Source organism: Centruroides vittatus, unplaced genomic scaffold (genome assembly GCF_030686945.1).
Source record: "Centruroides vittatus isolate TY-2023 unplaced genomic scaffold, ASM3068694v2 contig_358, whole genome shotgun sequence".
Lineage (NCBI taxonomy): Eukaryota > Metazoa > Arthropoda > Arachnida > Scorpiones > Buthidae > Centruroides > Centruroides vittatus.
Window position 1 is genome coordinate 162,796 of NW_027122181.1, and position 12,696 is coordinate 175,491.

At 33.1% G+C, this 12,696-nt stretch overlaps 2 protein-coding genes across 2 annotated transcripts in view; one reads left to right on the top strand and one right to left on the bottom strand.

The window, feature by feature from the left end:
* LOC136974876 (uncharacterized) overlaps positions 1-5,445 on the bottom strand; it is a 62,197-nt gene extending 56,752 nt beyond the window's left edge. Inside the window, exon 1 of the mRNA XM_067269851.1 lies at positions 5,230-5,445. Within this exon, the coding sequence (XP_067125952.1) occupies positions 5,230-5,296 (67 nt within the window). The 5' untranslated portion in view covers positions 5,297-5,445. The remainder of the gene's footprint in view (positions 1-5,229) is intronic.
* A 5,731-nt stretch (positions 5,446-11,176) lies between these two features.
* LOC136974880 (zinc finger protein 862-like) lies at positions 11,177-12,211 on the top strand. The gene has a single exon (XM_067269854.1). The coding sequence runs from the start codon at positions 11,177-11,179 to the stop codon at positions 12,209-12,211; it is 1,035 nt and encodes a 344-aa protein (XP_067125955.1).
* Positions 12,212-12,696: the final 485 nt, after the last annotated feature.

Here is a 12,696-nt window from a genome sequence, read left to right on the forward strand (position 1 = left end):
TTTTCCATGACTATGTAATGGCTGATGGGGGCAATGCATTCCAAGGATAAAGGGAGAAAACTGAGTCTTTCATGTTTAATTCTTTTAATGTTTTTTCTATAGGTTGGTCTTTTGATATGACTGTCAGCAGCAGTTTTTTCTTTTAGTCTTGCTTGACAAACTGAATGATATTCTGATTCATTGGTTGGATCAGTGCAGTGTAGTTTGGTGGAAGAAACATTGCAGTGATACATTTATCCTCTGTTGTTAGTTGTTCTTCGGACAGATGGCCAGGAGCATTATCAAGAAGCAGTAACGTCTTTTGAGGTAGAAAATGGTTGAAAGATCATAATCTAACTTCTGGCACAAAGCATTCATCAAACCATTTTTTGAAAATGTCTTTTGTCATCCATGCTCTTTTTTGTCCATAATAGTGTACAGGTAAATCAATGTTTTTAAATGTTCGTGGATTCTTTGATTTTCCAATGACCACCATCTTTAGCCCGTGCGTGCCCAAAGCATTAGCACAAGGTAATATGGTTACACATTCTTTGCTCACCTTACGTCCAGGTACAGATTTCTCATTATGTGAAACAAATGTTTTGCTAGGTATTACACACCAAAAAGGCCCTGACTCATCTGCATTGTATACCTGTGAACGGCAAAGATCTAAATCTTTCACTTTTTGTAAAAATCTCAATTTAAATGGCTCTATGCAGAGTTTTTCTCCTGTTACAGTCATCAAACATATTCCATGACGACTTTTGAAGCATCCAACCATCCCTTGCTAGCTACAAAGTCGTCTTTTTTTTGTTATCTCTTTGTAAAAAAAATTTTGTTTTCATGGCAACATGGGCCCAGAAATAGGCGTATGCCTGTTTCTTTCCTGAAGAAACCACAAAGCCTCTTCAAACTCCTGGATTTTCAGCTTTCTTGAGTGTCTGCCTTTTGCCTGGTCCACAGTCAGTTTTTGACACAAACTTTTGAATGTTCTTGCAGTTCTTTTTAATGTCATAAATTGTGGAACATCCTACACCCTATTCACTTGCCAAGCTACTAAAAGATTTATTACGATTTAGGCAGTCCAGAATCTCACTTTTTTCTTTAATTGTTAATGTTTTGTGCTTCCGCTTTTGGGTTTGCAAAGCCATTGCAACACATGTAGATATGCATTGTATGATGCGGCAACAATATATGAACGCGCATGATCTCATTCACAATCAAACTGAGACAATACGCTTTGAGTTTCAAAGGCGCCCTTCCTTTTGAGGCTACTGCCTCCGCCAAAAAATGTAAAAACAGGTAGAGCATCCTCTGGTATTATTGCCACTATCATATCAATACATTTAAGTAAAAAATAATAAAAAAAAACATGGCCGGCATTATTCACATTTAATAAATTTACAAAAATATAAATACAACTTCTTTACAAAGGTAAAACCTTTCTTTAGTCCATCTTTTCGCCTTGTTTTTTTTATTATTTTTTATTTAAATGTATTGATATGATAGTGGCAATAACACCAGGACACGCTACCTGTTTTTTACATTTTTTGGCAGAGGCAGTAGCCTCAAAAAGAAGGTCGCCTACAAAACTTTGTGAATTTTTATGGATTGCTGATGGTGTGAACAGCGAAAAGATGGACTAAAGCAAGGTTTTACCTTTGTAAAGAAGTCGTATTTATATTTTTGTAAATTTATTAAATGTTTAAGCATGCATTGACGAAGATTTGCCGTAATAAATGTGCTTTGTATGTACTGTTATAGGCATGTTGGATTAGACAGGGACCGGATTACCACAGGTCTACTGTATTAATAACAGTATAAATTATTTAGATATTATAATAAAAAGGAATGAGGACAGTATAAAATTTGATCCTTTTTAAAAAACCTTGCTCTGTAAATACAACAATTAAATATAACTCCAATATATCTTTTGTACATAAAACAAAACATTTTCAATATAGAATATACCAAAATTAAGACAAGAACCAGTAAAGCTACTAATATAAACAAACACATAAATAAGTTAAAAAAGACATTTTTGCTTGACGAATGTCCGAACAAAATTAGTATTTGGAAAAAGAAAATAAATGACAAAAAACAGGAAAGAATGAAAAAAAGACATGGATACATTGGTTTTTTCCTACATTAAAGGTTTTATACGAAGAAATTGACAGAAAAATGAGAAAAATTAATGTAAAACTAGAACCTAAATATGAAAAATTGCAATCCAGATTAAAAGCAAAACAATCAACGAAACAAACTAACCAAGCAAAAGAGGAAATGTGAAATACAGTTTATAAAATTCCATGTACTTGCAGTAAAATATTAATATTTATATAGGTGAAACAAAGCATAAATTAAATATAAGGTTGAAAGAACACATTGCAGACCTAAAATACCACAGATTAAATTCCGTATTTCACAATCACTGTTTATTGAATAATTGTAATATAGATAAGACCAATGCTGAAATTTTACATAAAGAAAAAAACACATAGTAGAAATTTTAAAGAAAGTTTTGAAATCTTGAAAACCAAAAACTGTATAAATAGAAACTTGAGTGTAAAAATAAATGAAAACTGGTTAAATGTCTTATAAAACAATCTTCATATTAATCTATAAATTATATTTGGTTTGACTGTGTTCGTGTTATTAAAATTGGTTATTAGCTAATCGGCTACCGCATATTGTAAAGATGTGCAAACTTGTGTCGGACTGCATCACAGTAGATAAAACAGTAACTGAAATTTTACTTCTGTAACACATTGATGTGTAATTTGTACAATAGAACTCAACTGAGATCTATTTGTCAATGTTCTTTTTAAAAAACATGTAATATATCATGTCTATGTAAAGGCAAGATTTAATATTGGAATTGTATATGATTTGTGTACTTATGTATTAATTAACTGTCTCTAAATCAGATGTACGTAAACTTTATATCGTTGGTGAAGCCTCTTTTGATTTTATTGTCGAGAAAAGTGCATTTTTAGTTTATTCTGAATCTCACTAATCAAAGTAGTGTAATAGTAAAACTTAAGGTAGGTTTGTATATTATATTCTATAAATTTCTTATAGATATATAATGTTAATTTATAAATTTGTACCTTATAAGTGTGTGTAAATACTTATCTAGCCAAATATAAAAAACTGCATTACTTTTATATACATGTATACCTTCAAGTCTGTAGGAAATCTAATGGTATGTCTCGCAAATGAATTTATATATTCAGATATATTTTTGTTCAAAAAATGCCTTTCTGTATGTTGTTACATTTTAAAAGAATTTTTTATGTATAATCTTTTTAGTGTTTAGTTGACTGATGAGGGGCAGTGTGAGCCTGAAACGTGTAGTAATACAGTAGAGCATTGATTATCCGACTTAATTGGGGACTGGGGTTGGTCGAATAACTGAAAAGTCGGATAACCGAAAAGTATGAAAAAATACATTATTAGTATAGTGTATTAGGCCTGGTTTAAATACTAGCCTCCCTTTCATGGTCGAGCCAGTGCTGCCAGCTAAAACATGCAAAAATTTAACAAAAATAATATTAAAGTAGCCAAGACATAACCAAATATTGTAGCGCCACATCACTAGCGAACATTTGAATTTGCCGACTAGAACGCGGTTGGTTAACCGATAAGTCGATTAATCGGGGGTCGGATAATCGATGCTCTACTGTACTCGTATCAACTGAATGAAGATGAGAAAAAGCCAAGCATTTAAGTAGTAGCACATTTTTGTGTTTGAGAGCCAAAAAAATATTTCAACACGTTTGTATTAAAACTTCATGTATAGAAGAAACACAAAAGTCTTCAATATTCATCTTTCTAATACTAGTAGAACAAGGTATCATGGTAGAGTCAATCTTTATCTCAAGGCTCTTCTCTGCCTCAATATGTAAAAAAAGTTGTATAAAACCATCTCAAAATAAAGATTGACTCTGCTATAATATAGTATTGTTCTACTGATTATTAGAAGAATGAATATTAAAGATTTTTGTGTATCTTCTGTATGTAAACTTTTAAATGTTTGGTTTAGAACAATATTTAAATTTAAACAATCTCATTAAATCCACATCTCAATTTACATAACTTACTATAAAATCTTTTTTTTATTCTCTTACATTCCATATCAAATCAACAGAAATTATTTTTGTTTTATACCATAATAAGTAGATGACTTACTATAAAACTTTATTTTTCTTTAAGATAAACATAACTTTATTCACTATGTTTATAATCTTTTCATTCCATTAAGTATGCTGAAAACACTTCTATTTTGAATATTTTGTAATTTTTATAGACTAATTCATCATACTATGTAATGTGGCAGTCTATAAAAATTACAAAATATTCAAAATAGAAGTGTTTCATTGTCAAATCTGATAATACATTAAGTATTCAAAAAGCTGGAGCCTAAATTTGACTGATTCGACAATTTTGACCTTTCGACACTATACAATTAGTCACCACAAACTTATAATTCTTTAAGTGGACGGCGAACATATCACGTATTGAATTTTCTAACAGGATAGAGGAAGATATGTGGACAAGCTACAAACAAGAGTCATCAGATTTACACAGGCAGCTCTCGCTAAGAGGTTAAATACGGATGAGGCCGTGGTCGCATCACTAGATACCCCAAAACCGTTTGCATTTGCTAAAATCCATACACCATGCTATAACTTGAGACTCGTAGTCGATAAATCGAGATCACTTATCCAATAGAAAATTCAATACACGATACACTCACTGTCCATTCAAAGAATTTTGACATATGGTTAACAGTGAGGGCAATTAGAATCATATTATAACTTATTATCAAACTAGTTTTACAATATTTAAATGATTTTTAAATAAAGATGTAAATTTCTTTGTTGCAGGTTAACCACCTGGGTTAATGTTACCTTTGGTGCCAAGATGGCGACTCGTCTCTGATTCCAGCAAGGAAACAGTGGGATGCACGTTCTAACCTAACCTAACCTGTTCTAATAAATTACCATAATTATTAGCAACCAAATTATTAAATAGGTTAGGTTAGGTTAGAACGTGCGTCCCACTGTTTCCTTGCTGGAATCAGAGACGAGTCGCCATCTTGGCACCAAGGGTAACATTAACCAAAACGCGCAACAAAGAAATTTACATCTTTATTAATTAATTAAAACACCCTTAAGTATTCATCAAAAATATACTCGTTCAGTTAACACGATAATTCCAGTTTATAAATATTGTTATTGTACTCACCTTCAAACACGTCAATGTATCTTCCTAAATTCCATGATTCTAAAATATTTTTAACGTAATTGTCCATAATTGGCAGCCAACTGAACTAACAATTATTTTACGATCCTCAGTAAAACATCTGAAAGTTTTTCACATTGTAGTTATATTCCTAATTATATATGTCTTAGTTAAATCTTTACGAACACTGAACCTTATTCATTCCGCGAAATGTTATTGTTCTTCCGGTTCTTACAGGACCTCTAGTGAACAATTTTGTAAGCAAAATATTAGCACGTGCTTAAATTACTGTTACTCACAATGGAAGCGATACAATATCTTTCTATAAATTCCACTAGATGGCGTTTCAAAATTTGCATTTTTTGTGTTAATTAATTACCGTGTAAAGTTTTCTACCTCTTTTGCCCTCCCGCACCTGTAGTGTACAGTACAATTAGTGTATACTGTATTTTGTAAGTTAATTTTGTAAGTTAATTAAGTTATGGCAACGCAACACTTGGAGGAAATGCCTTCCGGGAAGTATTTTCAAGAGTAACTGGCCCTATTTAGGCAAAACAGACGTGGAGAAAACCCGGAAAACACTTTTGAACTGGACAGGCAAACTAGCTATCGTCATCCGTCCTCTTGACTTTTATTCGGGGTCATTCCCCTGCCACACTAATGCCAATACGATGGAGTTAGGCATTCATAAAAGAGAATGATAATAATAAAAATGTTTATTTAGATATAAAAATTATACATGTGATAAAAAGAACAGTAGAATACAAGAACAGTATAATGAGAAAAATAAACAAAAATATCCATTTCGACAATTACTCAAGAGAGAACCTGTAAATTCAATCCACTAAATCTATCCTGAGGAGAGGAAGAGTTTACATATTTGAGTTAAATATAATACCGCATTTCGGTTCCTTGTTTCTTCTGAATCTTTGGCGGGGGCTGGCTGCTATTTCCTACATTTAGACACGAAATTTCTTGAGAGTTTCAGCATTGGGCGTTTATGTTTGGCCCTATTCATAGGATTTTGTCCTTCTAATAATTAGAGACGATTCGAGCCACCTGAGGAGAGGAACTTCCTTCTAAAACGAAAGAACGTCCTTCTGTGTGAGGCCACAGAAATAGTTCGAACCAAAAGAGGATGTAAAATTTAAAACCTTAAAAGAATTATTAATGCGGAGAAATAACAAGCTATTGCAAGGTGTCGGGTTTATCGAGGTCGAGACGGTGACGCCCGACTTTGACACCTCCGCTATTAGTAAGAGAAAGGATGGTGTCGGATAAACCATCCCGGGCAGACCTTTCTCGCGGATCGAACTGGTCTCGAATTTCACCTGGAGACAGGTGAGAGACCAATAGGGGAGAAAGAAAGGGGAAGCCCGACCAATTAAGAAACGAATCGAAAACGAAAAACTTACAAAAGCGCAGTTATTCAAGGACACCATTGTGAGTAATATATACTTAGGGAGTCGTTTTACTTTACGGGCTGTTATACAGTGGCGTGCCGTGACATTTGATGATAGGGAAGCTGTGTTTCTGTAAGAAGCCGACTTACAGGGGCAATCAATTAATTGCGCATCAGGGCCCGTTTGTATTCGTTTGTTCGATAAGCCAGTAAAAACCGTATACTTCTTTAAATGTATTTTTAATAGATTATCTGACGTACTTAATAAATAACAGTTCAATTATATTGAACTTTCTTATTAGATTCAATAAATTCCCTATGCCCTCTAAATGCCAATTCTTGACGGCCGGATGGCCGAGCGGTAAAGGTGGCAGCCTACCGCTCTGGGGAACCCGGGATCGAATCCGAACGGGTCGAATAATCCCCAGGAATTTTTCGGGGGGTGGTCCGTTCGGATATGTCGGGCCCCGTCCCTCACCACCCGGTCGCCCCATTGTGGGCCTGGCCGAACCCATAATGGGCCTACTAAAAAGAGGCCCTCTTAGTGCCCACAGGGCGGAAAGAGTTAAAAAAAGAAAAAAAAATGCCAATTCTTGTTTTGAGAAAAAACATATAACATCTATTAATTTAGATATATCTATTAATCGTAATTATCTCGTTATAATTTTCAATATTTATTTTATATTGTCTACCAATGTTAAATTCTATTCTATTTTGATATCCAAATTGGTTCAATTTTACGAAAGAATCGTCATTCGTCATAAATTTTATCGTCAAAATGTCGAAATTTTTTTGTTGACGTATTTATATTTAATTTAGGTATTGGTCTTTCTCTTTTAATAATGTTTTCTTTTTCATTATATGGTCTTGAGCCAAAACTTTTTTAAAATAAATTTTTTAATCACTAGCCACAATATAAGGGCTAAAATTAAAATTATAAAAAAAGCTTACTTGATAAAACAAAATGTGTGATGAATATACATACCTAGTACAAAAAATTCTCCAATTGTATGAATATACTTTTAAAGAAACTTATAATTAAATATAACTTTGTGAAGAAACGTACTGTACATAAAAATAACAAAATATTCTTTACTTTCTAAATCTTAAAACAATCCACTTAGTGAAATAGCTCCCTACGAGTGGCTAATGAATGGAATCAGAGACGGTCCAGGTAGGTGCGTGCGTGCCAAATCCCGAGGGTGCCGATACCGGTCAATGTCAAATGCCTCTTTTGTCGCATCACTAGTATATTTGAAAGGACGCGACAGGGTTGTTGTAGATTTTGAACGTTTCTCAGCATAGCTGTAAAAATCTAAATATGTTAAACTTAACAGATTGTCCGTTGTTCGTTTTCTAACAGTGGCGTGCCGTTATTGGAAGCGCTTCCCTCGTATTTTCTAAAATATAAATTTTCATATTTTAACGTTGTTTGAATTAATTAAAATTAATATTTTATTATAATTGCATTATGTACAGTACCTTATTACAAATTTCTATACTACATGTGAAATACACGATAAGATTGCTATTGTATATTCGAATATCAGTTGCGGAATGGAAGCTCTGTATTGTCGAAACCGAGTCAGCTTCCAAGCAACCAGATTATAGGCATTTGCGCATGCGCTTTACAGAGCACCAACCTCACACGGATTAGCTGGTGGAAGCTACACACGTATAACGCTTCCAATGTTTGTATCCAGGGGACCTATTCTGAGTTGTATCGTTAAACCAACGAATATGATAAAAATCAATTTCTATCGAAACCACGTAATTGGCATTTAATCAACTGTGAAAATGCTATTCTGAGTCGTACAGCACGTTTCGTTTTCGGTTCCTATAGCCAAGTGCGATGACTAAGCTTTTCTTATCGATCACTCTCGAGGTGTCGTTTTAGGAACGTAACGAAAGTAAAAAGAATATGGTGACTTTAGGTGTAAGGATGATATTACTTCACGAGCAATTGGAGATAGAGAAAATTAGCATTGGACGTCATAAATCTTGGTTTTTCGTCTTCGAGATAATGCTTTTCGGCTGAATGATACAAGCTTTAAAGAACTTTGTCGTTTTTCGAAGCCATTACTTTTACATTTATGCAATGAATTACGAAAAAAGCTAGAGCTAGGGCCGAATTTACAAGTAAGCTATGTAAGCTATAGCTTAGGACCTCGAGTTTCAAAGGAGCTCAAAAATTTGTACAAAAAGAAAATTGAAGTCAAATTTTGTAATTTGTTTTTTTTTACAAACCAACAAAATATACGTTACTTTTTATTTTGTGTAGTATTTAATTATATTAATAACCAGTATTGTTTATATTATATTTCTAGTGATCCCATTTTTAATATAAAATTTATTTGATTTTTATAGGTAGATTTTCTTAACTTTTAGCAGTTTTTTTTGTCATTGAAAAGTGACGAAAACGAAATTTTTAGTGTTTTCCTTTTTGAATTGTACTGTATCTTATTTTCTAATATGTTGCAAATACTTTTAAACAATGAAACATTTATGATTAAAATTAATATGTTTATGTTAATTATCTGTTTTGTGTGATCGACTTCTAAAATTGTAAAGGGTTGGTAAGGGGCCTCACACGGTTTCGAGAGCCTCGAAAGACATAAATCCGACCCTGACTAGAACCGAAGTGTTTTAATTAATATCTCGAACTGACAAGTTGTAGTTCGCTGGCTGTGGTATTCCTTCTTTGATGATATTTTAACAAAATCTTAGGCTACAGAATACTAAAAACTTTGAAAACGGCGGGTTGCAGTCACGTGGCAAAAATACAATGTTAACTAAACTGTGATTGGTTAAAGCGTAATAGCTATTGATAGCATGGAACCAGGGCCGGATTATCGAATAGGCAAAGTAGGCAAATGTCTAGGGCCCGTAATTCGGAGGGGCCCGGCTTCATTAGCCATTGCCTAAAAAAAAAAAACAAAAAAGGTCAACAGCCATCCGTGCGTCAGAAGTAATCTCTCCCACGAGATCTCTGCACCATCTAGAAATATTCCTAGGCCGCCTCTCATAGTAAAACTGATGTATGGTTGTGATTCATTTTCTAAATTTAAACTTATACGTCGCAACATCGTATATTCGATGTAGCGTTCGAGTTGCTCGAGTGCGAAGTTATTACAATTCAATAGTGTTTTATAAAACAGTTAAAAAGGGTGACACAACGGTGTGACTTGGGGTGACACCACGATCAATGTTGCCGTTCCTAGTACATTTGTACTTTTCTGGTACATTTTGCGTTTTCGAGAGCATTGAAAGTACACTTAGATTTTTAGTACATTTTGAGTACATTATAATATTTTAGTACCATTTATGGTACAAAATAATATTTCATGCCTTAATTAACGAAAGAATCCGAAAAAATTAGTTCAATAAAGTCTCACTAGTGTCACTACTTGTTAATTTGAATTATCCAATCACAACATACACATGGCTTATGTCGGTGACGTCAACAACATAGATAGTGTCACGTGATCCAAACAATTCAAATCCGTCAAACAAAAATAATGGACAGGTAAGGAAATCAACGATTTTAAACTTTTGTCGTCAATAATATCAAAATAGCCGTTAAGTCAGAGTCGAATTATTATAGAAAATAGTTTTGAAATTGTACGAGTATAAATAATATAAATACTTTTATATTATTTTCTACCATTATAATTTAATTCTTAAATTATGAACTTCAGTTTTAGTAATTTTGGTAGAAGAAATAACGGTTAAATTTCAGATACGTATACTGTTATGGCTGCCCTTCCGGAATCTCGATAGTATTTGCGATTAGAAATGCAAATTTTTAATTTTCTCGGGCCCGAGGACCCACGTTCTAACCTAACCTAACCTATTCTAATAAATTACTAATAATTTGTTAATTTATTAGAATAGGTTAGGTTAGGTTTGAACGTAGGTCCCCACTGTGCGGCCATGACAGTATACATATCTGAAATTTAACCGAATTAACTTTTGTTAATTTGAATTTGTCCACGCATATTTAGTTTATAATTTTTTTATCCATCACTATTGTATTTTTAAAAAATTAGCTTTAATGCTTGTGTTAAAAAAACCATACAACATATTTTCATTAAAAAATTTTATGAAATATTTTATTTTATATTTAAATATTAGCCTTTTCAAGTCACACCTTGATTATATTTGTATTTCAATAACAGAGCATTTGATTTCGATCTCACGAAGATTTAAAGAATTTCGATCATTAAAAAACTGTTAAAAAAGCACTCATATTAATGCTTTTTAAATTTTTTTTAAAAATATTTGTGAGCAAATATATCGATTTGCTTTTTATTTATGTTTTCACGTACATTAAATAATTTCCGACTAAGCATTATTACAATATAGTGCAATGTTTTGTCTAATTTCTAATTTAGATACATCAAGCGCAACCAAAAAATAGGCTACATTGGTGCAGCACAGAAGAACTTACATCCAATAACCGTTAAGCCTACTCAAATTCCCGTTAATCCTGCAGTGCTTTCTTCGAACAATGTTTCTGCAACTGCTGTTTCCGCCATTTCCACAAATATGAGGGATATAACTTCAGCTTCTAAAAGTACTAGTTCTCCAGTTAAGAAACGCAGGCACATTGAGAAATCAGCATTATCTAAATCGTTAACTCAGGAAATGACTAATTTGTATTCTTCTGAATCGGAAGTTGAAGAAGCTGAATTAGACTCATCTTGTATTGAATCTGGTAGTGAAAACGAAGCAGGATCGAATGGTGGTGTTGTGAAAAAGGATGATAAATCTGAGAAGAAAGGAAAAAATTATCCTCAAAATTTTTGTGACAAGTGGCTACAAATGGGAGAATTTAAGACTTGGCTAAGACGATCTACAGTATACCCAAATAAAGCATTTTGTGCAGTATGCCAAAAAACCATATCTGGAAATGTTTGTCACCTTCGACGACATGCCACCAATACAAAACACAAACAAGCAATGAAGAGCCTTGAAACAGTAAAATCAGGAGGCCTACTAGAAGCTTTTCAAAGAAAATCAAACCAACAAGAAAAATTAGAAGCTGAGCTGAAATTAGCTATGTTTTGTGTAGAGCATAATCTTCCAATAAAGATTATGGATCACCTTCCTAAACTTATCCAGTCCGTATGCCATGATTCAAATATTGCCAAAGACCTAAAAGTAGCCCGAACGAAAACAACAGAACTCATTAAAGAAAAATTATCTGCGAAAAGCTGCGAAGAAATGACTTCAGTGTTACAAAATGTGAAATTTTCCTTAATTATTGATGAAACGACTGATATCTCCTCCACCAAATGCTTGGCAGTGATTGCTAGGTATTTTGATAACTCTTCTGGAAAAGCAAGGGATCGCTTTATGGGACTGTTGCAAGTTCAGCAAGCAACTGCTGAAGCTATCTATCATTCAATGATGGAACTTTTGATAAATTTAAATATTCCTGCACAAAATATGATTGGATTTGGTGCGGATAATGCCTCTGTGATGATGGGTGAATCTGGTGGTGTGAAAGCGTTAATTAAAAAGGACAATCCGAATATTTTTGTTCTTGGATGTGTATGCCATTCAGTAGTAGTCAAATGACACATACGAATCACAAAAATTGTCAAGTAAATAATTTTACAAATAATTTATTAATACTTATCTTATGATTGGTGGAATTTTGATATAAATTAAATTTTAAGATATGGTTGAATTTATTTTAATGCTAGGATCGGTCATGGAAGCATACGGTTTTATTATTACCTACGACAGTAACAGAAATTATTCTGTTTCTCCCCGTTTGTACAAGTCACTTGATAGCTGCATTGCTGCGGTAAATAATTTTTCTTTCGATATTCCTGATAATTTTCCTATTGTTTTGCGTTATTTTAAAGTTAACGGAGAAATATGGAAAGGTAATGGAAAATTTGGTTTTGTAATTGTTGATGATGACGGAAGAATAAACGAAGTTAGTAACAACTTATATCTGTAGCGCTTCGCCGCTATTAATTATATGTATATATTTATGTATTTTTTTTTTGTTCGATTGTTCTATTTATATGTTTGTTTTTTCGTTTATGTCGCGT